Below are 26,441 nucleotides of genomic sequence, written 5' to 3'. Positions count from 1 at the left end.
TGATGTGAATATTTAGCTAGAATTTGAACTCAGGTCTGTCCAACACAAAGCTCTTTGTTTTACCTAGGGCAGAGTTTAAAAGGGTAATCATGCTAAGGAGGTGCTTCTTGGAGATAGGAGAGAGAAGGGGTGATGCAACAGGGAGATCCTGAAGTGAAGAGCAGGGAAGTAGAAGGAGTTCATTAACCCCATAGGTTGGTCCATTTCAGGGTTATAATGATGGCAGACTTGGCCAGGCTGGGTATTGGGAGAATGGAGGAACCTAGAATGTTCTGAGTCATTGCCAGGCAGGCTGCCCTAAGAAGTTGCATTTTAGCTGAGTGGGCAGGGGAGATGTCCAGAGGAAGAAAGGCCCTCTTCCAGCCATGATTTTGCATTGTTACACTGCAGGATGGATCCATGCTGTGCTCACCCCCGTGGACTGCCTTGCCTTTGGAGGGAACTTTTTACACAGCCTTAACATCGAAATGCAGCTCAAGTGAGTCCTGAAGTTTAGGTGATCCTGCATAGGCCATTTCCATCTGCTGGAGTCCTTGGGTTCTCCCCTGTAGTGAGGTGTGTGCCATAGAAGGAGGAGAGATGATCATAAAGGAATGGATACTGGTTCCTCATGATTTTCAGTGTGAGGATGAATACCTCTTCCTCACTTAGTAGTTACGGGAGTTTGGGAAGGTCACATAACCTTTGAGTCCAAGTCCTAACCCATAAAGTAGAGTCCTACTGGGTAGTTGTGGGAACTGGAGATACTAGATACAAAACATCCAGAACAATACCTGATACATAGTAGGCGCTCAGTAAATAGGATCCTTGTAGTCATTGTTGTTGTGCCTACTTCCTCTAGAGCCTATGAGATTGAGAAGCGGCTGAGCACAGCAGACCTCTTCAAGTTCCCCAACTTTGAGACCATCTGTTGGTATGTGGGAAAGCACATCCTGGATATCTTTCGAGGTATGGAGCCAACTGTTTCTTTTGCCCTGCTCCCCTGAGTGTGTGTGCCTGCATGCATGTAACCATCACCTCAATCAAGATCTAGTACTACTCCATCACCACAAAGATCTCTGTAGTGCTACCCCTTTATAGGTTCATCTACTGTTTACTCCTGCACTATCCATAACATCTGGAAACTACTGATTTGTTTTCCATCTCCATAATTTTGTCATTTCAAGAGTGCTATAAAATGCAATCATACAGTATATGATCTTTTAAGATTGACTTTTTTACTAAGCATAATATAGGTTAGAGCATGGATTTTAACTTTTTTATTTAGCAAAGATGGCTGTGAAAATTGGATCATAGTGAAATTATCTGTATTTCCTGCCAATTAAAGTTAGAAACTCAATCTGGATAGTCCCAGAGTTACCAGGAAGTGCCTCCCATAGGGACAAGGCCCAGTCCTGACCATCCTCACATCATTGTGCTGGTTCCTGGGTATCAGCCCAGGTGGAAGCTAACTTGCTGAGTGTCCTCTTTCCAGTCAACTCTGAAGTAGAACAGCTCCCTTGCTCAGACCTGAGATTTTGCAAGGTGAGTTGGCCAGGTGAAATAAGTATTTCAGAGTTACAAGGAACTCCAGAGGCCATTGAGTACAGTCTTCTACCCAATACCTCAAGCCTTTATTCTACCACCTAGGCAGGCTGTCACTTAAGTGTTTAGTCATCCAGACTCTTTTTGACACTTATTACCTGTCTGAACAGCTCAGTTCAGTAGAAAATTATTTATTGGGCCTAAATCTGTTTTTTTGGTCATAACTTCCTGGAGTAATTCAGAACAAGGGTATTAATGGTCCTTCTGATCTATGTAGGTGGCAGTCATGGTCCTCCTGAGTGTTCACACTTTGAAATTCAAGAGGCAAAGTAGTGTGGTGGAAAGCAGCACAGCCCTCAGATTTATATGGACGTGGTTTCAGCCTTGGCTTTGGCACTTAGTAGGTGTGTGCCTTTGGTTAAGTCTCTTTTCCTCTCTGAGCCTCAGTTTTCCTGAACAAAAATGGAGATGATGATACCTGGCTTACAGGGTGGGTGTAAGAATGAGGTCAAATGCCTGGCATATAGTAGGTACTTGTTAAATGACCACTGCTACAAAAACTCAGATCTGGAGTTATGTTAAGAACCTTGAGGATTTTCTCTGATTTCCTGAAAAATTAACAAGTCCTTCATTTCTCTGCATGGCTTTGTTGACACTCTGTCTTCCTCTTTCCCCTTTTAGGTTTGCGAGAGAACAGGAGACACCCTGCCTCCTACCTGGTCCATGGTGGCAAAGCCCTGAACTTGGCGTTTAGAGCCTGGACAAGGAAAGAAGTAAATAAAAAACTTACTTCTTGACCTCCTCTAGAATTCTGCCCTCCATAGGGACTGGCTTTAGGGAGATACTTTGGGGACATGGAGGAGACCAGGGAGGCTTGTGGGCTCATGAGGTTAGAGTAGAGGACTTGGGCTGGGACTCCTTGGATTATACTTTTAAGTCTTTCTTTCTGATCATAAAAAGTAATACATGCTTACTCTAGAGCATTAGAAAAGTACAGAGGAGTATAAAGAAAGAAAAACATCCCCTAGAATTTTAACATTCAGAGGAAATTAGCATTAACATTTGAGAATTAACATTAACTTTTCTTCTTGTCTTTTTTATATGCATTTTAAAAATATAATTGCTATCACCATGTACATACAGTTTTCCTGCATCACCGTAGTTCTCCATAAACATTTACTAGTTACATGATATTTTTTTTCAGAGATGTGCCATCTTTACATAACCACTTGTTTATTGTTGCTTCCTTTCTATTTATTTGATGGGTAGTTCTGGAGAATCATGCAGTGACTCTCTGTTTGCATGAGTCTTTGTCCCTCATCTGATTGTTTCCTCAGGATAGATTCCTAGAAAAGCAATTAGTGAATTGAAAAAACATAAGGCTCTTGATGTATACTGCCAAAATGGCCTTTTAGAAATATACCAATATTCATCTATCCAATTGAATGCTAAACAGTTATAAAAGAGATTAAGAAAGCTCTTTGTTGTACTGGTTTCGAAAGATATCCAGAATTTTTCAAGTAAAAGTGTAGAACCATGTGTATAATGTGCTACCTTAGGTGTAAAAAGGGGGAAAATAAGAATTATATTTGTATGTACTTGTATTTGCTTGAAGACACAATCTGGAGGGATGCAGAAGACACCAATTAAAGTGGTTACCTGCAGGGGTGGGCTAATGGGGCAGATGACAGGGATATACAGATAATGGAATTTTCCAGTATATATCTTTTTGTAGTGTTTGATTTTTGATCTGTGTGAATGGATTGCTCACTTAAAATGTATTTTTTTTCCAAAACCAATTTTAAGAAATGCAAAAATTAGAAGAAGAAATAACATATTCTCTTATACTTTTTTTGGATGATCAAAGGAATTTAATACAAGAATTAACTATAAAAGTTTAGAGGCAAACTATTTTATATCCAGAGGGTGGGGATCCAAGGACACAGGCAACTTTCAGGCGAGGCACAGGCAGGCAGGGAGTTGGGAGGGCAGGGTCAAGTTTCCTCTATCCAAGAGATGACTCAAGCATCATTCTCTTATCCCTTTCCTTTGTGGGGCCTTCATAATGCTAGACAGTCTATTTTCCTGAAAATTGTCTAGTTATGGTCTAAAGGAAAGATGCTTCAAACAAACATTAATATAAGCTTTATAATGTCTCAATAGAAAGTTATATGCATGGTTACTAATACTCGATTATTTTGTGTTAACTGTCAACTGTGACACTATGTATAAGCTGCTATACAGATAAAGGAACCAGAACAGAATAATAGCATTGATTATTTCTATAATCATCATGATTTTCACAACCCTGAACATGCAATAGAAGTAGACAACAAACTTTTATTTCTGTTAGTAAAGTACTCAAACACATCCCTAAAATACTTAACTTTTGAACTAGACCTTTGAACTAAGCAGAAAATAAGCATTTGCCCTCTCCCATACTTTAAAATATTCATTATATCTACTAGATGAGTGTTGGAATAAAATCCATATTTGTCTCATTCTAGTATATTTATATCTTTTAAAAGCCCAGAGGGATGTTAAAATATTCCATTAAGACTTTAAGTGACAGAAGTGGCAATTATTACTCTAAAGTTAAAAAAAAATCAGTCTAGTTCTTAAGTAGAAGTAAGAATGTTCTTGATTGATACTTGGCCTTTGTTATCCAGAATCCCCAGCAACAGATTCTAAGACTTGTCATGTTAATACTTTTAACAGAATTACATACAACATACATTTATCATACAGGCATACATTTTCTGATGGCTGAAGGAGACTTAAAATCACACATTAACTTGTTAAGTACTTCCAACCAATCACTGAAATAAAAGACACATTTAAAGACTTAAGCCTACGACATACCCTGCCCTTCTTTAAATTCCATTTTTTTCAGACATTTTTCCTTTCCTGCTCATTTTGGCATCTGGGACATGATAAACCCTTGCTCTATCATTTAGAAACATCGAGGTGCAAGAGTCCAGAAACAGTCAACCTGAATTCTGACCAACCTGAATTCTTTTCTGCTGCTCTCAGAGATTCCAGAAGTTTAAGAAATGAGATACAATCATACTGAGAAAGATACTACAGCAAAGGTCGTAGTATCTTCAAATCCTGAACCAAGGATTTAGTCTTGGCTCCAAGCTGGTGCCACAAAGGATCCAGATAATGGCGGATTGTCTTGTCAAAGGATTTTCCAATAGTGTTTTCTAAAGATAAATATTCAACTTCAAGTGACGAGTTATAGCACTTCAGTTCCTTCAAACATGCATTTAAGATGTCCAGACATGAATTTCTAGGACTTTAGGTTTGTGCTGTTCTAAAAATGAGTTTACTGCTACATGGAACAGCAGATGCGCTCACAGATGTCTGTCACGTAATGCTGTTTAGCTTGGCCACAGATACAACTTCCTTATGAAGAGATTTCTCATCATTCTTTCCACGTGACAAAAACCAGTGTCAAAGGCGACAGCATTGTCTGTGAAAGCTTTAATGAAGGCACGTTTGTTTTTCTGGCAGAACAGGCGCAAGATGAATGCTTCCTGACAGGACTTGATGATTGTGAGCTCTGTACACCAAGATGCCAGTAATTAAATCTGAAGGAATTCTATCAGTCAAGAAATCAACCACAAGTATTCAACTGGTTGCAAATATCACACCGCCTTGTGTGTAACCCTCATAGCGACTGTTACTTGGGATTTTATTTGTTACACGGCGTGGGAGGTGTTCCTTCTATCTTCAGCTGATTGATAAAATATTCCTCCTCAGCCGGCTGCGTGTTGAGCACCAGCACCAGGCATGCCGGGTGGCAGTGCTGCCGGAGGAAGTGGTCCGCGCCGAGCCCATGGGCGCACACGGCCAGAGGGTCTGTGCCGAGCAGCTCCAGCACTAGCTACCACTCATACTCCAGCAGTGGTGCCATGGCCGTCGGGCGAGCCGGTAGGCCCGGCTTCATTCTCTCTTATACTTTTGATATGCTGTAGACTCCTTCCCCTGCATACAGTGGCCTAAGGAGACCTTTCAGCTCCTGCAGACTCAACTGGCACAATCTCCCCATTTTCTGTTGCCAGCCTTCCCCTCAGATATCCTTGGACTTCATGTATTGGGCCTTCTTTTGCTCCCTGGACTCACCGCCACCTGGGCCTTGCCTGCTTTTCTTTCTCCACACCTCAGGTGTGGCTACCTCAGGTTTTACCTCTGATCCCACCCCCACCCCACCCCCATTCATGAAGTAAACTTCAAAGTGATTCTGTTTCAGGAACACCAAGAGCAAGGGAAGTGAGTGGGCCCTAAGCACTCATGCACTGGCCCATTAGGGCCCCAGGGACCAAGGGATATCTACAAACAGGATGACCAAGGGGGAGCTGTAGAAGAGTAGGATATAGATCTGAGTAGTCCATGCTCATGGAAAAAGTCTTTTGTGAAATGCAGATGACTTCTGTGGGAGGCACTTGTTCCCTCACCTTTCCAGAGCCCCTGGGCTGAGAGAAGGGTACTATTAATATTAAGGTTATCCAGCTGATTCACATGAGTTCTTGGCCCCATCCCTGCCCAGCCACCAAAATAAATTTCAAGTGGACTGAAAAGAATTAAAGGAAAAAAAAGAACCAAACCATGGGAAACAAGAAGGAAATGATGAGCAATTTTTATTATCAGTCCTCTGGATGCAGAAGTAAAGTGAAAACTGGTGGAAGAAATCGCAAAGGAAAAGCTTCAGAGATCTGTCTGCTCAAAGATGTATATCTTGAGGACTCAGAAGGATTACACAAAATTAAGACAGAGACAGCCAACAGGTCTCTTCCTAGGTTACTGTTGTAAGCTAGCTGTGAGCCCGTACGTGCTCTGCACTGCGTTCTGTCCTTACACGTGGAGAGGCCAGGTTGTCCCCAGGGATCTCCCTAAAGTCCCTGACTTTTTGAGGGGTGTGGCCCAAGCCCGTAACAGTTCTTCACTCCTCTCTACACTGTCCTTTATCAGATATATGTTTTGCAAATATTTTCTCACAGTCTGTGGTTTGTCTTAACTTTTTCCAAGAGAAGTTTTTGTTTTGAATAAAGTCCAATATATCAGTTTTTTCTCTTATGGTTCATACTTTTTGTGTCCTGAGAAATCTTTGCCTAACCCAGGGTCACAAAGATTTTCTCCTCTGTTTTCTTCTAAAGGGTTTATAGTTTTAGATTTTACATTTAGATCTATTTTGAGCTTGTGTGTGTCTATGTATATAGTACAAGTATTGATTGAAGTTCTTTTTTTTTTTTTTTTTTTTTTTTGCATGTGGATATCCAGTTAGTCCAGTACTATTTGCTAGAGTCGACCTTTTTCCATTGAATTGCCTTGGTACCTTTGTTGAAAATCAGTTGTCTGTTTATACATGGGCCTATTTCTCATGCCTTTTTTTTAACAGGCTCTGCCAGACCATGAGGATGAGATCCCAGAGACAGTGCAGACTGTACAGCTCATTAAAGATCTGGCTAGGGAGATCCGCCTGGTGGAAGTAAGAAGCAAGGGAGCAGGGGAGGCATTTGGGAAGGACTCAAGTGGAAGGTCAGGCTTCTGCAGTTGTCATGAGAGCTCAGGGGAAGGGTTGGGAAGACTCCACCAAAGACCTTATTCATTCATTCATTCATTTATTCACTCATTCAGATAATTATTATGTACCTCAAGTGTGCATTGGGCTAGGTGCTTAGAATGCATAAATGATACAATGCCTGCCCACAAAGAACTCACAGTCTAGTAGAGGACTTTAGACATAGTCTACTTGTTCTGAGCCTCAGTTTTCTTCTCTAAGGTGGGGATAATCATACCTACTCAGGGGTTGTTAAAAGATTAAGTTAATTCAGGTTGAGCAATTACAGTGTTTGGCACACAATAGGTGCTCAATAAATTCTGATGGTGGGTCATGGTGGTGGTGGGTGGTGGAGGTCATAGTAGTAGTTGTTTTTTGTTGTTAGTAATATTTTGACTCAGTCTCTACATTCTACAAAATGACAGTTCTTCCGTGTTGAAGATGATTACAAAGCCATGTTTCAACAGGTGGCATATACCACGAGGCAGTAAGGTGTAGTGGTAAGAGACTCAGAGAAACTTGGATTCTGGTTCTTGCTCTGTCACTTACAAGCCTTCAGAGCCTCAGTATCCTTATCCATAAAGTGGGGACACACCACCATCTCAGAGTTTTGTGGGGATTAAGAGCTAATGTATGTAGAGCCCCTCGCACAGTGCCTGGCAGAGTAAGTACTCAATAAATGTGAGCCATTGTTATTAACAGACTTTGCAGCAAAGAGAGAATTCAGTGTGGGCTGGTGAAGTAGCAGAGACACCAGAGAAGAATTGGACTTGAGGATGTTTAGATTTTGCTTAGGCTCAGAAGCTATAAAGTTAATTTTAGTGCCCAGGGTATAGGCACTAAATTCATGCTGAAGGGTGGTCAAAGAGTGAGCTATGGGGAAGTTGGGCTTCTAGCCTCACTGTTGGCAGTATGTTTCCCTGCCTACATGGTAGCTTACATTGTCTGTCTACCTCCTACCCTATTTTCCTCTGCTCCTATCTGTCAGAATCCTTCAGGGTTTAGTTAAAAGGCTTACTTTCCAGCTCTTCCCACCTAAACCAGAACTTTGGAATGGTTGAAAGAGTACTTAGAGACGGATCATATCTGGCCCCATTGGCTTTCAAATGTCTTAAAGCAGTGGAATTCTTTTTTTCAAATGAGATCTTACATGGAAGCCAATATATATAACCAATCAAAGCATAGTTGCTGTGACTAAAATGAAGGTGGGAGGCTTAGAGCTCTGCTTGTTCCTCTTGTTTGCCCTCCACCTCCCTCCTGTCCCCTGGGATCCTCTCAGGAAACTCAAAGGAGCCACAGATGATCTTGGAAAATTATCTTTCTAATCTCATTCTTTAATTTTACAGCAGAGCAAACAGCCCCAGAGTGGTTAGATTACTTATTTGAGGTCACAGAGTAGGTAGCAGAATTAGGACCATATCCTATCTTCTCTCAGATCCTACAGTCCTTAGAGTTGGAACCACACAGTTTAGCTCAGTTCTTCTATCTCATATCATCTGCTCTTGGAGTCTTTTCTCTCCGGTTTTGACAGTAGTGCCGGGCTTTTTCTCTGCTCGTCTTCTCTGTACTCATCAATGGCTAGGTAAAGAAATGCCACCTAGTAAATTCTTGATAACTCATTGTACAAAAAACTAGGGTGTGCATATGTGGAGCATCTGTAAGCAACTTCCCTGGCAGTCTGCCCATGCCGTGAACAGACCTCTTAGCACAGAGAAAACCCTTGAGTAAGCTCTAATCCCCTCATGTACTAACACTCTTGTAGGATATCTTCCAACAGAACGTTGGGAAGACGAGCAGTATCTTTGGGCTGCAGAGGATCTTCCCAGCCGGCTCCATTCCCTTAACCAGGCCAGCCCATTCCACTTCAGTGTCCATGTCCAGGCTGTCACTGCCTTCCAAAAATGGTTCAAAGAAGAAAGGCATGAAGCCCAAGGATCTCTTCAAGAAGGCAGAGCGAAAGGGCAAGGAGAGTTCAGCCTTGGGGCCTGCTTGCCAGTTGAGCTATAATCTCATGGACACGTATAATCATCAGGCACTGAAGACAGGCTCTTCCCAGAAAGCAAAGGTGGGTGCTGGGCCATGGGTTCAGCCCAACACTTTTGGGTCCCTTGGAGGAGCAGGATATCAGAAGGATAGTCTGTCCTCCCACCTCCCTTAGGGCCCCTGGTGTTTGGCTACCAGTCCCACTCATTTAACAGACATTTATTGAGGCCTTGTCTGTGCTGGGCACTGTGATAGGTGCTGTTGATATAACCCTCAAGAGGCTGACAGGCTAGTGAGAAAAATAGGCATAAAAACAAATAAGTGCAGTGAAGTGTTGTGGGTGCCACAATCAAGGGTGTGTGTGGGACCTTGAGACACAGAGGGGAGATTATTCTGTCTGGGTAGGGGTGATGGTCAGGAGCTATTTTCAGAAAACATGACACTTGAACTGAATCTTGAAATGCTGGGATGGGAATGACATGGTATATGAATCTCAGGTTGGAATCTTGAACAGTCCTTGAGAAAAGTTCCTCTCCAGAGCTCCACCTTGCTTCAAGATGTGGTGCCTTCCATGGGCATGTGAAAATGCTCCCTCCTTTTTTGGAACATGGTCTACAAGATTGCTACGTTTCCCCTGAGCCAGCCATACACTCTCAACCTTCTGTTCTGTGAATATTTGGGATGGGGGTGGGGGACAGTATAGTAGAAGGCCTTGGTTCCGGTGGTTTTGACAGTGAACTCAACCAGTGAAACCAGAGGGAACTGGCTATCCTGATTTACATGGGAGTCCCAGACAGGTGACAACTGAGCCTCCTCCTTCCTGCAGTTCAATGTCACTGGTACCTGCTTGAATGACACTGATGATGAGTCGCCAGACGTGGATCTTGATGGGAATGAGGGCCCGCTGGCACTGTTGATGTCTAATGGCAGGTAAGGTCAGGAGAAGAAGCACAGTGATACTGGGACTATCTGTGGCATCGTGCCACCAAAATTGTACTGATTTGGGACCTGGGGCTGGGACATGGTTTGGGGAGGGACTGTACTTGGGGGAAATAACCAGATATTATCAGGTATCAGAGAATCCTGGTAGTGTTGTGGGGGTGGTATGGAGGGAGAGGTTTGGAATCTAATTGGCAATTCTGAGAAAAATCTTGTGTAAGTTCTAGAAATTTCAGCAAGTCAGTGGGTCAGAACTGCTGGCAGGGATAAATAGTATATCATGCTGGTTAAAGCTTTAGATTTATAAACCTTTTGTTACTTGGTATATAGGAATGTATACACCAAGTGTATAAATATGCAGAAATATTTGCACAGGTGTGTAAAGAGATATGGCCAGTGCTCACTGCACCATTGTAATAGTAATTGGAAATGTTCTTCTTTAAGGGTTGAATAAATAAAGTGTGGTACACCTGTAGAATACCATGTAGCTGTTAAAAAGAATGAGTTTACTATCTGTTTCATGGAAAGATGTCCAACATACAATCCCAAATGAAAAAAATCAGGTTACAATGTTATACATAGGAATAGTCCTATTTTAATTTTTTAAATAATAAGACCTGTATAGTTTATTCTAGTATCAAGTGGGACAAGTCCCCACTCTTTGTTCTTAATTTTAAAAAATTTCTATGTTATTTTTGTACATTTTCTCTTTCAGATAAATATTAAAACCACTTTTATCACTTCCCATTTAAAACGTGATTTTGAGTGGGTGGTGATATTTTAATATTTTAAAAACAGGTGTGCAAATGTATGTGTATGCATGCTTCTTTTTTGGTATCATTAATCTACAATTACATGAGGAGCATTATGTTTACTAGACCCCCCCAATCACCAAGAGGCCCCAACATAACCCATTAAAGTCACTGTCCATCAGCGTAGGAAGATGTTGTAGAATCACTACTTGTCTTCTGTGTTGTACTGCCTTCCCCGTGCACCACCCCCACATTATACATGCTAATCATAATGCCCCCTTTCTTTTCATGCCCCCTTAACCCTCCCTTCCCACCCATCCTCCCCAGTCCCTTTCCCTTCTGTAACTGTTAGTCCATTCTTAGGTTCTGTGAGTCTGCTGCTGTTTTGCTCCTTCAGTTTAGCTTTGTTCTTATACCCCACAGATGAGTATAATCATTTGATACTTATCTTTCTCCACCTGGCTTATTTCACTGAGCATAATACCCTCTAGCACCATCCATGTTGTTGCAAATGGAAGGATTTGTTTTCTTCTTATGGCTGAATAATATTCCATTGTGTATATATACCACATCTTCTTTATCCATTCATCTACTGATGGACACTTGGTTGCTTCCATTTCTTGGCTATTGTAAATAGTGCTGCGATAAACATAGGGGTGCATCTATCTTTTTCAAACTGGGCTGCTGCATTAATAGGGTAAATTCTTGGGACTGGAATTCCTGGGTCAAATGGTATTTCTATTTTGAGCATTTTGAGAAACCTCCATAATGCTTTCCACAAAGGTTGAACTAATTTACATTCCCACCAGCAGTGTAGGAGGGTTCCCCTTTCTCCACAACCTCGCCAACGTTGTTGTTTGTCTTTTGGATGGTGGCAATCCTTACTGGTGTGAGGTAATACCTCATTGTGGTTTTAAATTGCATTTTTCTGATAACTAGAGATGTGGAGCATCTTTTCATGTGTCTGTTGGCCATCTGAATTTCTTCTTTGGAGAACTGTCTATTCAGCTCCTCTGCCCATTTTTTTTATTAGTTTTATTTTGGTATCATTAATCTACAATTACATGAAGGACATTATGTTTACTAGGCTATCCCCTTCAACAAGTCCCCCCCACATACCCATTCCTCTGCCCATTTTTTAATTGGATTATTTGCTTTTTGTTTGTTAAGGTATGTGAGCTCTTTATATATTTTGGATGTCAACCCATTGTCGGATCTGTCATTTATGAATATATTTTCCCATACTGTAGGATGCCTTTTTGTTCTGTTGATGGTGTCCTTTGCTGTACAGAAGCTTTTCAGCTTGATATAGTCCCACTTATTTATTTTTGCTTTTGTTTCCCTTCCCTGGGGAGATATGTTCATGAAGAAGTCGCTCATATTTATGTCTAAGAGATTATTGCCTATGTTTTTTTCTAAGAGTTTTATGGTTTCATGACTTACATTCAGGTCTTTGATCCATTTCGAATATACTTTTTTATATGGGGTTGCACAGTGATCCAGCTTCATTCTCTTACATGTAGATGTCCAGTTTTGCCATCACCATCTATTGAAGAGACTGTCATTTCCCCATTGTATGTCCATGGCTCCTTTATCAAATATTAATTGACTGTATATGTTTGGGTTAATGTTTGGAGTCTCTATTCTGTTCCACTGGTCTGTGGGTCTGTTCTTGTGCCAGTACCAAATTGTCTTGATTACTGTGGCTTTGTAGTAGAGCTTGAAGTTGGGGAGTGAGATCCTCCCCACTTTATTCTTCCTTCTCAGGAACGCTTTAGCTATTTGGGGTCTTTGGTGGTTCCATATGAATATTTGAACTATTTTTTCCAGTTCATTGAAGAATGCTGTTGGTAATTTGATAGGGATTGCATTAAATCTATAGATTGCTTTGGGCAGGATGACCATTTTGACAATATTAATTCTTCCTAGCCAAGAGCATGGGATGAGTTTCCATTTGTTAGTGTCCTCTTTAATTTCTCTTCAGAGTGTCTTATAGTTTTCAGGGTATAGGTCTTTCACTTCCTTAGTTAGGTTTCTTCCTAGGTATTTTATTCTTTTCCATGCAATTGTGAATGGAATTGTTTTCCTGATTTCTCTTTCTATTAGTTCATTGCTAGTGTACAGGAAAGCCACATATTTCTGTGTGTTAATTTTGTACCCTACAACTTTGCTGAATTCCCATATTAGTTCTAGTAGTTTTGGAGGGGAATCTTTAGGATTTTTAATGTACAATATCATGTCATCTTCAAATAGTGGCAGTTTAACTTCTTCTTTACCAGTCTGGAATCCTTGTATTTCTTTGTTTTGTCTAATTGCCGTGGCTAGGACCTCCAGTACTATGTTGAATAACAGTGGAGAGTGGCATCCCTGTCTTGTTCCCGATCTCAGAGGAAAGGCTTTCAGCCTCTCACTGTTCAGTATAATGTTAACTGTGGGTTTATCATATATGGCCTTTATTATGTTGAGATACTTGCCCTCTATGCCCATTTTGTTGAGAGTTTTTATCATGAATGGATGTTGAATTTTGTTGACTGTTTTTTCAGCATCTGTGGATATGGTCATGTTATTTTTGTCCTTTTTGTTGATGCGGTGGATGATGTTGATGGATTTTCGAATGTTGTACCATCCTTGCATCCCTGGGATGAATCCCACTTGGTCATGGTGTATGATCCTCTTGATGTATTTTTGAGTTCTGTGTGCTAATATTTTGTTGAATATTTTTGCATCTACGTTCATCAGTGCTATTGGTCTGTAATTTTCCTTTTTGGTGGGGTCTTTGCCTGGTTTTGGTATTAGGGTGATGTTGGGTTCATAGAATGAGTTTGAGAATATTCCCTACTCTTCTATTTTTTGGAAAATTTTAAGGAGAATAGGTATTATGTCTTCTCTGTATGTCTGATAAAATTCTGAGGTAAATCCATCTGGCCCGGGGGTTTTGTTCTCGGGTAGTTTTTTATTACCATTTCAATTTCTTTGCTCATAATTGGTTTAACTTTTGTGTTTCTTCCTTGGTCAGTCTTGGAAGGTTGTATTTTTCTAGGAAGTTGTCCATTTCTCCTAGGTATTCTATCTTGTTAGCATATAGGTTTTCATGGTATTGTCTAATAATTCTTTGTATTTCTGTTGGGTCTTTTGTGATTTTTCCTTTCTTGTTTCTGATTCTGTTGATGTCTGTTCATTCTCTTTTTCTATTAATAAGTCTGACTAGAGGCTCATCTATTTTGTTTATTTTCTCAAAGAACCAGCTCTTGGTTTCATTGATTTTTTTCTGTTGTTTTATTCTTCTCAGTTTTGTTTACTTCTTCTCTGATCTTTATTATGTCCCTCCTTCTGCTGACTTTAGGCTTCATTTGTTCTTCTTTTTCCAATTTCTATAATTGTGATGTTAGGCTATTCATTTTGGATTGTTCTTTCTTGTTTCAGTATGCCTGGATTGCTGTATACTTTCCTCTTAAGACTGCTTTCACTGCATCCCACAGAAGTGGAGCTTTGTGTTGTTGTTGTCATTTGTTTCCATATGTTGCTTGATCTCTATTTTAATTTGGTCATTGACCTATTGATTATTTAGGAGCATGTTGTTAAGCTCCCATGTGTTTGTGAGCCTTTTTGCTTTCTTTGTGTAATTCATTTCTAGTTTTATACCTTTCTGGTCAGAAAAGTTGGTTGGTAGAATTTCAGTCTTTTTGAATTTACTGAGGCTCTTTTTGTCACCGAGTATGTGGTGTATTCTTCAGAATGTTCCTTGTGCACTTGAGAGGAATGTGTATCATGTTGCCTTCGGATGTAGAGTTCTATAGATGTCTATTAGGTCCATCTGTTCTAGTGTGTTGTTCAGTGCCTCTGTGTCCTTACTTATTTTCTGTCTCATGGATCTGTCTTTTGGAGTGAGTGGTGTGTTGAAGTGTCATAAAATTAATGCATTGCATTCTATTTCCTCCTTTAGTTCTCTTAGTATTTGTTTCACATGTGCCGGTGCTCCTGTGTTCGGGGCATATACATTTATAATGGTTATATCCTGTTGTTAGACTGACCCCCTTAATCATTATGTAATGTCCTTCTTTATCTCTTGTTACTTTCTTTGTTTTCAAGTCTATTTTGTCTCAGGCTAGTATTACAACACCTGCTTTTCTCTCTCTGTTGTTTGCATGAAATATGTTTCTCCATCCCTTGACTTTTAATCTGTGCATGTCTTTGGGTTTGAGGTAAGTCTCTTGGAGGCAAAATATGGATGGGTTTTGCTTTTTCATCCATTCTATTTCTTTGTGTCTTTTGATTGGTGCAGTTAGTCCATTTATATTTAGGGTGATTATTGAAAGATCTGTACTTATTGCCATTGCAGGCTTTAGATTCGTGTTTACTAAAGGTTCAAGGTTAGTTTCTTTAATATCTTCCTTTCTAACTTACCTCACTTATTGAGCTATTATAAACACAGTCTGATGATTCTTCATTTCTCTCCCTTCTTATTCCTCTTCTTCCTTTCTTTGTGTGTTGGTTGTTTTATTTTGTGCTCTTTTGTGTTTTCCTTGGCTGCTTTTGTGGGTAGTTGATTTTATTTTTTGCCTTTAGTTAATATTTGGTTGGTCTGCTTTCTTTGCTGTGATTTTATTTTCTCTGGTGACATCTGTTTAGCCTTAGGAGTTCTCCCATCTAGAGCAGTCCTTCTAACATACCCTGTAGAGGTGGTTTGTGGGAGGCAAATTCCCTCAACTTTTGCTTGTCTGGGAATTGTTTAATCCCTCCTTCATATTTAAATGATAATCGTGATGGATTCAGTATCCTTGGTTCAAGGCCCTCTGTTTCATTGCATTAAATATATCATGCCATTCTCTTCTGGCCTGTAAGGTTTTTGTTGAGAAGTCTGATGATAGCCTGATGGGTTTACCTTTGTAGGTAACCTTTACACTCTCTCTGGCCGCCTTTAATACTCTGTCCCTGTCCTTGATCTTTGCCATTTTAATTATTATGTGTCTTTGTGTTGAACTCTTTGGATCCCGTCTCTTCGGAGTTCTGTGTGCCTCTGTAGTCTGAGCAACTATTTCCTCCCCCAGTTTGGGGAAGTTCTCAGCAATTATTTCTTCAAACACACTTTCTATCCCTTTTTCTCTCTCTTTTTTTTCTGGTACCCCTACAATGCGGATATTGTTCCTTTTGGATTGGTCACACAGTTCTCTTAATATTGTTTCATTCCTGGAGATCCTTTTACCTCTCTCTGCATCAGCTTTTATGCATTCTTGTTCTCTGGTTTCTATTCCATCAATGGCTTCTTGCATCTTATCCATTCTGCTTATATATCCTTACAGAGATTGTTTCATTTCTGTAATCTCTCCCCCGGACGTCATCCCTTAGCTCTTGTATATTTCTCTGCAGCTCCGTCAGCATGTTTATGATTTTTATTTTGAATTCGTTTTCAGGAAGACTGGTTAGGTCTATCACCTTCTCAAGGTTTGTGATTTTGGTCTGTATCAAATTCTTCTGCCTTTTCATGGCAATAGAGATAGTTTGCGGAGCTGGCGCAAGTGATGGCTGGGAGAACGTCCCTTCTTGTTGGTTTGTGCCCTTCCTCTCCTGGGAGAACAGTGACTTCTAGCATCTTGTGCTGGGCAGCTGCGTGCTGACGGGGCTTCTGATTCTTGCCCGGCCGCTATGGAATTTAGCTCTGCAGTTGCTGTGGGCATGGCCTGCCTCGGTCTGCTGCTCTGATATGACGGAGTCACATCAGAGGGGAAACGGCCGGGAAGGCTGTTTATCTCTGTGAGGGTCCTCCGAGGTGTGCTGCTGCCCAGGGGGTTAGAGCGCCCGTAGTTCCCAGGGATTCCCAGCAGCTGGGCTAAGTGTCCCAGGATGCTTCCATCCGGCTGTGGGATCCCTGTCCCTTTAAGACTTTCAGAAAGCACTCGCTTTTATTTTTCCCTGGGGCACTGGCTGCAGGGACCTGCTCACAGGTCTTACTGTCCTGTTTCCCTAGTTTCCAGCATCCCACGCACGCACTGTGTCTGCGCTCTGGGGCAGATGACTAGGGCTGGGTGTTTAGCAGTACTGGGCTCCCTCTCTCTCCCCACTCTGACTCCTCTCCTCCCCCCGGGAGCTGGGATGAGGGGCCCTTGGTCCCACCAGGCCACAGCTTGTGTCTTACCCCCTTTGCGAGGTGCTGGGTTCTCGCTGGTGTGGATGTAGTCTGGTTGTTGTCCTGTGTCTTCTGGTCTCTCTTATAGGAGGAGTTGTATTTGATGTATTTTCAAAAATACATGTGATTTTGGGAGGAGATCTCTGCTGCTCTACTCATGCTGCTATCTTGGCTCCCCTCTTCCACTTGTTGATTTTTGCTTCAGTTTCCCTTCTGCGGGGAGATATGTTCATGAAGAAGTTTCTCATTTTTATGTCCAAGAGATATTTACCCATGTTTTTTTCTAAGAGTTTTATGGTTTCATGACTTACATTCAGGTCTTCGATCCATTTTGAATTTACTTTTGTGTATAGGGTTAGACAGTGATCCAGTTTTATTCTCTTACATGTAGCTGTCCAGTTTTGCCAACACCAGCTGGTGAAGATGCTGTCATTTCCCTGTTGTCTGTCCATGGCTCCTTTATCATATATTAATGGACTGTACATGTTTGGGTTAATATCTGGACTCTCTGTTCTGTTCCACTGGTCTGTGGGTCTGTTCTTGTGTTAGTACCAAATTTTCTACTTACTGTGGCTTTGTAGTAGAGCTTGAAGTTGGGATGCGACATCCCCCCTGCTTTATTCTTCCTTCTCAGTATTGCTTTGGCTATTCGGGGTCTTTTATGGTTCCATAAGAATTTTGAAACCATTTGTTCCAGTTCAGTGATGAATGCTGTTGGTATTTTGATAGGTGTAGCATTGAATCTGTAAATACTTTAGTTGGGATGGCTATTTTGACAATATTAATTCTTCCTAGCCAAGAGCATGGGATGAGTTTCCGTTTGTTAGTGTCCTCTTTAATTTCTCTCATGAGTACCTTGTAGTTTTCAGGGTATAGGAGTTTCACTTCCTTGGTTAGGTTTATTCCTAAGTATTTCATTCTTTTTGATGCAATTGTGAATGGAATTATTTTCCTGATTTCTCTTTCTGTTAGTTAATTGTTAGTGTATAGGAAAGCCACAAATTTCTGTGTGTTAATTTTGTATCCTGCAACTTTGCTGAATTCCAATATTAGATTTAGTAGTTTTGGATTGGATTCTTTATGGTTTTTATGTATAATAACATGTCATCCTCAAACTGGGACTGTTCAGCTTCTTCCTTGCCAATCTGGATGCCTTTTACTTCTTTGTGTTGTCTGATTCCCATGGCTAGGACCTCCAGTACTATGTTGAATACAAGTTAGGAAAATAGGCGTCCTTGCCTTATTCCCGATCTTAAAGGAAAAGTTTTCAGCTTCTTGCTGTTATGTCTGATCTTGGGTGTGGGTTTTTCATAAATGGCCTTTATTATGCTGAGGTACTTGCCCTGTATACCCATTTTGTTGAGAGTTTTTATCATGAATGGATGTTGAATTTTTGTTGAATGGCTTTTCAGCGCCTATGGAGATGATCATGTGGTTTCTGTCCTTTTTGTTGATGCAGTGGATGATGTTGATGGGTTTTCGAATGTTGTACCATCCTTGCATCCCTGGAATAAATCCTACTTTATCATGATGGATGATCTTTTTGATGTATTTTTGCATTCAATTTGGTAATGATTTGTTGAATATTTTTGCATCTTTGTTCATCAGGGATATTGGTCTGTAATTTTCTTTTTTTGTTATGTCTTTGTCTGGTTTTGGTATTAGAGTGATGCTTGCCTTATAGAATGAGTTTGTAAGTGTTCCGTCTTCTTCTACTCTTTGGAAAACTTTAAGGACTATGGGTATTTGGTATTCACTAAATATTTGATAAAATTCAGTGGTGAAGACATCTGGTCCAGGAATTTTTTTTTTAGGTAGTTTTTTGACTTCCAGTTCGATTTTGTCACTGGTAATTGGTCTGCTTAGATTTTCTGTTTCTTTCTGGGTCAGCCTTGGAAGGTTGTATTTTTCTAGAAAGTTGTCCATTTCTTCTGGTTTATGCAGTTTGTTAGCATATAATTTTTCATAGTATCCTCTAATAATTCTTTGTATTTCTGTAGTGTCCGTAGTGATTTTTCCTTTCTTATTTCTAATTCTGTTTATGTGTGTAGAGTCTCTTTTTTTCTTGATATGTCTGGCTAGGGGTTTATCTGTTTTGTTTATTTTCTTGAAGAACCTGCTCTTGCTTTCATTGATTCTTTCTGTTGTTTTAGTCTTCTCAATTTTATTCATTTCTTCTCTAATCTTTATTATGTTCCTCCTTCTGCTGACTTTCTGCCTCATTTGTTCTTTTTCTCATTTCATTAATTGTGAGTACTGCTTATATGTGATTGTTCTTCTTTCTTGAGGTAGGCCTCTATTGCAATATAGTTTCCTCTTAGCATGTCCATGACTGCATCCCACAGATTTTGTGGTGTTGCGTTATTGTTGTCATTTGTCTCCATATATTGCTTTATGTCTGTTTTTATTTGGTCATTGATCCATTGGTCATTTAGGAGCATGTTGTTAAGCCTCCATGTGTTTGTGGGAATTTTCATTTTCTTTGCGTAGTTTATTTCTTGTTTCATACCTTGTGGTCTGAGAAACTGGTTGGTAGAATTTCCATCTTTTTTAAATTACCGAGGCTCTTTTTCTGGCTTTGTATGTGATCTATTCTTGAAAATGTTTCATGTGCACTTGTGTAGAATGTGTATTCTGCTGCTTTATGGGGTAGAGTTCTGTACATATCTGTTAGGTCCATCTGTTCTACTGTGTTGTTTAGTGCCTCTGTGTCCTTACTTATTTTCTGTCTGGTTGATCTGTCCTTTGGAGTGAGTGGAGTGTTGAAGTCTCCTAGAATGAATGCATTGCATTCTATGTTGCCTTTTAATTTCGTTAGTATTTGTTTCACATATGTAGGTGCTCCTGTGTTGTGAGCACAGATATTTATAATGGTTTTATTTTCTTGTTGGATTCACCCCTTTATCATTATGTGATGTCCTTCTTTGTCTCGTGTGACTTTATTTGTTTTGATGTCTGGTTTGTCTGATACAAGTACTGCAAGTCTTGCTTTTTTCTCTCTGTTAGTTGCATGAAATATGTTTTTCCATCCCTTCCCTTTTAGTCTGTGTATGTCTTTGTGTTTAAAGTGAGTCTCTTGTAGGCAGCATATAGTTGGGTCTTGTTTTTTTATCAATTCAGTGACTCTATGTCTTTTGATTGTTATATTCTGTCCATTTACGTTTAGGGTGTTTATGGATTGGTATGTACTTACTGCTATTGCAGACTTTAGATTCATGGTTACCAAAGGTTCTAGGTTAACTTCCTTACTATGTAAGAGTCTAACTTAACTCACTTAATATGTTATTACAAACACAGTCTGTAGGTTCTTTTCTTTTTATTCTCCTTTTTCTTCCTCCTCCATTCTTTATTTATTAGGTATCATATTCTGTGCTCTTTGTCTATCCCTTGATTGCCTTTGGGGATAGTTTATTTAATTTTACATTTGCTTAGTAATTAGCTGCTCTACTTTCTTTGCTGTGGTTTTATTCCATCTGGTGACAGCTATTAATCCTTAGGAACACTTCCATCTATAGCAGTTCCTCTAAAATAAAATATAGAGATGGTTCGTTGGAGCTAAATTCTCTTAGCTTTTGCTTCTCTGGAAATTGTTTAATCCCTCCTTCAAATTTAAATGATAATCTTGGCAGATAATGTAATATTGGTTCTAGGCCCTTCTGCTTCATTGCATTAAGTTCATCATGTCACTCCCTTCTGGCCTGTAAGGTTTCTGCTGAGAAGTCTGATATCAACCTGATGGGTTTTCCTTTGTATGTGATCTTATTTCTGTCTCTGGCTGCTTTTAACAGTCTGTCCTTATCCTTGATCTCTTCCATTTTAATAACTATGTGTCTTGGTGTTGTCTTCCTTGGTTCCCTTGTGTTGGGAGATCTGTGGATCTCCATGGCCTGAGAGACTATCTCCTTCCCCAGATTGGGGACATTTTCAGCAATTACTTCCTCAAAGTCACTTTCTATCCCCTTTTCTCTCTCTTCTTCTTCTGGTTCCCCTATAATGCAAATATTTTTGTGTTTGGACTGGTCACACAGTTCTCTCAATATTCTTTGTTAGAGATCCTTTTTTCTCTCTGTGCCTCAGCTTCTTTGTATTCCTCTTTTGTATCCTCCATTGTGCTCTTCAATCATTGGATCTTCAACCGGAACTCATTCTGGAGTTGTTGAATATGTTTCCGTACTTCCATGAGCATGTTAGTAATTTTTATTTTCAACTCCCTTTCAGGAAGAGTCATGAGGTCCATGTCAGGTCTCTCCAGAGTTATATTAATTTCACTCTGAACCAGGTTCCTTTGGTGTTTCATATTTATATATGATGCCCTCTAGTGTCCAGAAACTCTACTCTCTCGAACTGCTCAGCCCCTGAAGCAATGTCAGGGGTTGCAGGGGAGTGGTATTGGTGCCTGGGGGGAGGAAAGAGCTGTTTCCTACTTCCTGGCTGCTATGCCTGTCTCCACTGCCTGAACTAGTGTGCCAAGCACACAGGTATAAGCCTCTATGCTTTGCATTTGTAGTTGCTGTAGACAGATCTTCCCTCTGGCTGGCCTAACACCAGGGTAGGGTTTGCTGGTTTGTGAGCCAGGTGGGGCTGACATGGAGAAAGGTGCAGTAGGCTGCCTATCATGGAGGGGGTCCTTGGAGCTGTGTAGCCAGCCAGGGAGCTTGAGCACCTGGAAATTGTGAAAGCTCCCAACCTGCTGGGCAGAGTGCACCCGGACAATTTTGTCTACCTGTCCTTTCTCCTGAGCAGTTAGCTCTGTGCAATCCTTCCCCCTTTAGCAGCCTTCTTCCTAAGGGCTTCCTTGTTAGTAAGTCTCTCAACTGCCTGCCTTTCTTTTGTCCCAGAGCAGTCAGATATGGATCCGTGCTTTCTACAAGTGGCTGGAATCTCAGTCTCTCCAGGACTTCTGCCTGTCTTAGCTTTCCAAACCCCTAATCACGAGAGTATCATGAAAGCACCATGAAATGTAGGTTTGTGCTCCCAGAGCAGATCTCCGGAGTTAGGTATTCAGCAGTCCAAGGCCTCCACTTCCTCCCTGCTCCGTTTCTCTTCCTCCTGCTCCATTTCTCTTCCTCCCATACCTTCCTTGGTACGTTCCCCTGTTCCGTGAGGTCTGCTCTTTTCTCCAAGTGTATGCTGCCTAGCGCAGTCCTCTTTCCTGTTGCTCTTCCAGGATTAGTTGTATTATATTTTCGTAGTATATGCGATTTTAGGAGGAAGCCTCTGTCTCACCTCTCATGCCGCCATCTTTAATCCTCTCTTCCTTTATTTTTAATATAGCTATTTTCCAAAGGTTCAAATTTTAATTTATACAATTTAAAATTCAAAAAGTGTGAAAGAATACACAGTAAAAAAGTTTTGCTCTCATTCCTCCCTGCTCTCCAGTTCTCCTGTCCATGAACAACCAGTGTCAACAATTTCCTTCCAGAGATACTCATGCATGTTCACACAGATAAACATATTTGTATTGTATTTTATACTTGTCACACCAAACTTATAACATTATTTATCTCTGGAAAGTAGGATAAGGAAGGCAGGGGAGGAAGTTTTCACTTCATTAGCATTTGAATTGTAAAAGGGGCTTGTATTGCTTTTCTTAAAATAATTTTTAACAGAACATTTTCTAAAAGAATGAAAAGCTGTTTGCAACAAAAAAGCATGGGCTTGAGAATCAGACAATCCTGGGTTTGAATCCACCTCTGACATGTATTTGTTGTGTGACCTTGACAGGTTAATTAACCTATCTGTATCTCAGTGTCCTCATTATATGTGTTCTATAGATGAAACTTACATTAGGGTCTTTGAAGGACTAAATGAGATCATGTATGTAAAGTGCTTATCGGAGGCCTGATACATAGTAAGTGCTTAAAAATTGGTGGCTCTTAAAAATAAAATGATCAAGTTGAAGATGAAAGATGGTGATGGTGGTAGTAATGATGGTGTGGTTATGTTCAGAAGCTAAGTAGGTTATAAGGAACCCTGAAGCACCTCGGGAGGCAGAGGAAGACAGGAAGATACTCAGAACAACAGACAGCAGCAGTTAAGAGCCAAGTACAGAATATGAACAGTATAAGAACAGAAGCGACAAAGTTGCTCTAACAGCCTTTTTCTAGAAAAAGGTGGTATTCAGATCCCAAAGGTGAGTGAGCACCTGGCTGGGAAGGGAAAAAGTAGTGTGATTCAGGAAAAGGAGTAGGGCAGATTCTGAAAGTAGCAGAGCTATCCTTCGGACTTGAGAACCTAGTTACTAAAGAGTAAGATTAAAGAGACTGTTGAGCATTGCCTTTGTCCAGAACCCATGATCAGACTCCTAGGGAAGAGCAAATTGAGAGTTCTAAGTGTGCAGTCTGAAGTGGCTATTGAAGACACAATGGGGCTATTTTCTCCTTCTCCACCAGTCTTTCTTGTGCTGTGTCTATTACCTCCTGCAGCTTCCAGAAGCTGCTGTTAAGTGAACCTAGAGAATCAAGTTATAGAAATATTTACAGACAATATGATACTGTGTCTGAGCTTTCAAAATAATCCAGTGTTTTGTGGGGACTGAGGTGTAGATGAAACAAGATTGGCTATGTTTTGATAATTGCTGAAACTTAGCTGGATGAAAAGTACATGGGAGTTTGTTACACTTTTATGTATTTGTATATGTTTGGCATTTTTCATAATTAGATGTTAATAAAAAGATCAGGATATATAGCTACCATTCATTGAGTTCCTGCTCTATGTCAGACTATCATAACTGTTGATGTATATTGTTTTATTTAGTCCTCACAACAACCCTGGAGGTGTTGTTATCCCTATTTTACTAATGTGGAAACTGAGGCCTGTAGAACTTAATTATATGATTAGCTACCATTGGGCACTTGCCACGTGTCAGTCGCTGCATTAGTTCATTTATTCCCCCCCAACCCTATGAAGAAGAAAACAGGTCAGTTTAGTGACAGCCAGTTCAGTGTAAACCAGTTCACCAAATGACTCTGCTGAATGTATCAAGTATACTGATTTACCAAAAACTTGTTTCTTTTTTAACTATAAGGTCATTTCAGCAGTTTAGACTGCTTAATGTTGTTTACCATCTATAACAGGATTATTTAAGCCATTTTTTAAATTCTTTCCACTTCCATTCTGTATTTTTAACAGCTCTTTTGAGGTATAATTTATATATCATACAATTTATCTGTTTTACATGCACAATTAAATGACTCAATAAAAAAGGATGTGCAACCATTGCCACAATCCACTTTTATCTCATTTCTGTCACCCCAGAAAGATCCCTCATGCCCACTTAGAGTCAGTCCTCGCTCTCTTCCCCAGGCCCAAGCAAACTACTAACCTACTTTCTATATAGATTCACATATATGGCACACAGTATGTAGTCTTTTGTGTCTCACTTCTTTCACTTAGCATAATATTTTTGAGATTCATCCATGATGCAGTATATATCATTAATTGCTTCCTTTTTATTGCTGAGTAGTATCCCATTATGCAGATATACCACATTTTGTTTATTGATTCACTAGTTGATGGTCGTTTAGATTGATTCCACTTTGGCTATTATGAATAGTGGTGCTGTGAGCATTTGAGTACAAGTTTTTGTGTGGACGTGTTTTCATTTCTCACTTAGTAAAATTGTAGGTCATGTTTAACTTTTTAAGAAATGGCCAAAGTTTATTCCAAAGTGTCTGTGCCATATTACATTCCCACCAGCAATTACGAGTCTCCATATACTGGCTAATACTTGTTATTGTGTCTTTTTTATTACATCCATTCTGATGGATGTAAAGTGGTATCTTGTTGTTGTTTGGTTTGCATTTCCCTAATGACTAATGATGTTGAGCATCTTCTCAGATTATTGTCCATTTGTATATTATCTTTAGAGAAATGTTTATTCAAAACTTTTGCTCATTTTTTAATTGTCTTGTCTTCTTATTGAGTTCTAAGAGTTATTTAAATATCTTGGATACAGATCCTTTCCCAGATAAATGATTTTTAAGATATTTCCTCCCAGTCTATGGCTTGTCTTTTTATTTTCTTAATGGTGTCTTTCGAAGCACAAACATTTTGAATTTTATCTAATCCCAGATAAAGAAGATATTTTCCTCTAGATGTTTTATAGCTTTTACATTTAGATCTATGATGTGATGCATTTTGGGTTAATTTTTTGTATAATATGAGATAAGAGTCCACATTTATTTCTTTGCATGTGCTACCAAGTTATTTCAGCACCATTTGTTGAAAAGACCATCCAATCCACACTGAATTGCCTCTGTAGCTTTGTCGGATATCAATCGGCCAGAAATTTAAGGATTTAGTTCTAGAAGCACAGCTCTCTTCCATTGATGTATATATCGTCCCTCATGCTAATATCACACTATCTTGGTTACTGTAGCTTTATAGCAGTAAAATTTGAAACAGCATAGTGTAAGTCCTCCAACTTCATCTTTTTCAGAATCATTTTGGCCATGCATGCCGAAGTCCTATGTATGCCCAAATATATTTTATTATCAGCATATTAAGTTCTACAAAAAAGCTAGCTGGATTTTGATAAGCCTTGCATTGAAACTTTAGATCAGTTTTGGGAAAAGTGCCATCTTATCAATATTGAGTGTGACTGTTTTTATGTTCTCATTCTCTTTCTCTCCAGTACCAAGAGGGTAAAAAACTTACCCAAGTCTCGGCGAGCCAAGATTGCAAAAAAGGCAGACAAAGCTAGGCAGGTGGCAGACCAGGTGCTGGAGGATAGATTTGACTTGGATTCAGATGATGAGCTGCAGATTGATGAGAGATTGGGGAAGGAGAAGGCAACCCTGATGATAAGACCAAGTGTGTATCTGTTTTCTTTCCCTTTCCTACCCTTCCCATTTTGCATTTGTTTTGGTTCTCTTGGTAGACTCAAGACCTTAGGCTTAAGCTTGTTGACATTGATTCACCAGCTCTTTAGGCCTCTATGTATCCTTTGCTCCAGAGATTCGTTTATAAGCTAATTCCTAATCTCCCTAAATGAGTCGTCTGTGGTCATTACTTTCAGGAAAATAGTAGTTTTATTTTCTTTCCCTTGGGTGTTTGGCTCACATGCTAATCTTAGCTCCATGATAAGTGCATTCCGTTGTTTTCTAGAATTTCCTCGAAAGTTGCCCCGTGCGAAGCCTTGCTCTGACCCCAACCGAGTTCGTGAACCAGGAGAAGTTGAGTTTGACATTGAGGTAGGAGCCTGTCCTGTATCCAGTCTTCTGCACATTCAGGTTACAGAGAAAGAAGAGGGATTGTCATTCCAGTTGGGGGAAAAAAAATACCCTGTGCATTCAGTTACTAAAATATATATTAAGGGAAAAATTGTGTGCTAAATGCTGCTGAGCATGTAAATTGAAGATTATAATTTAGTTGAAATATTTAAAAAGTCCTTTAATATAGAGTAGAATAAAAGGCAGTGTGATATAGCAGAAAGGGTATCTGATTTGGAATGTGACTGTGACATTGCAGAAATTATTTAACTTCATTGAGCCTTGGTTTCCTTATCTGTAAAATGGGAGTTTTAATACCTCACAAACATGCTGTAGAGATTAAG

The 26,441-nt window shown here is 40.0% G+C and overlaps 1 protein-coding gene and 1 pseudogene across 4 annotated transcripts in view; one reads left to right on the top strand and one right to left on the bottom strand.

Moving 5' to 3' along the window:
- Positions 1-26,441, top strand: part of PHF8 (PHD finger protein 8) — a 169,689-nt gene that overhangs the window by 81,844 nt on the left and 61,404 nt on the right. For 3 of the 4 annotated variants that reach the window (XM_037010389.2, XM_037010388.2, XM_073228035.1), the window contains exons 9-16: positions 391-478; positions 842-948; positions 2,206-2,297; positions 6,926-7,015; positions 8,850-9,152; positions 9,897-10,000; positions 25,521-25,699; positions 25,994-26,079. In XM_037010389.2, coding sequence (XP_036866284.1) covers positions 391-478; positions 842-948; positions 2,206-2,297; positions 6,926-7,015; positions 8,850-9,152; positions 9,897-10,000; positions 25,521-25,699; positions 25,994-26,079 — 1,049 coding nt within the window. The remainder of the gene's footprint in view (positions 1-390; positions 479-841; positions 949-2,205; positions 2,298-6,925; positions 7,016-8,849; positions 9,153-9,896; positions 10,001-25,520; positions 25,700-25,993; positions 26,080-26,441) is intronic. The other variant, XM_037010391.2, reaches the window with a different exon arrangement.
- On the bottom strand, positions 2,304-6,916 carry LOC118970933 (DNA repair endonuclease XPF pseudogene; annotated as a pseudogene).

The sequence above is a fragment of the Manis javanica genome, chromosome X (genome assembly GCF_040802235.1).
Source record: "Manis javanica isolate MJ-LG chromosome X, MJ_LKY, whole genome shotgun sequence".
Taxonomy (NCBI): Eukaryota; Metazoa; Chordata; class Mammalia; order Pholidota; family Manidae; genus Manis; species Manis javanica.
This window is presented reverse-complemented; position numbering and strand designations above follow the sequence as displayed.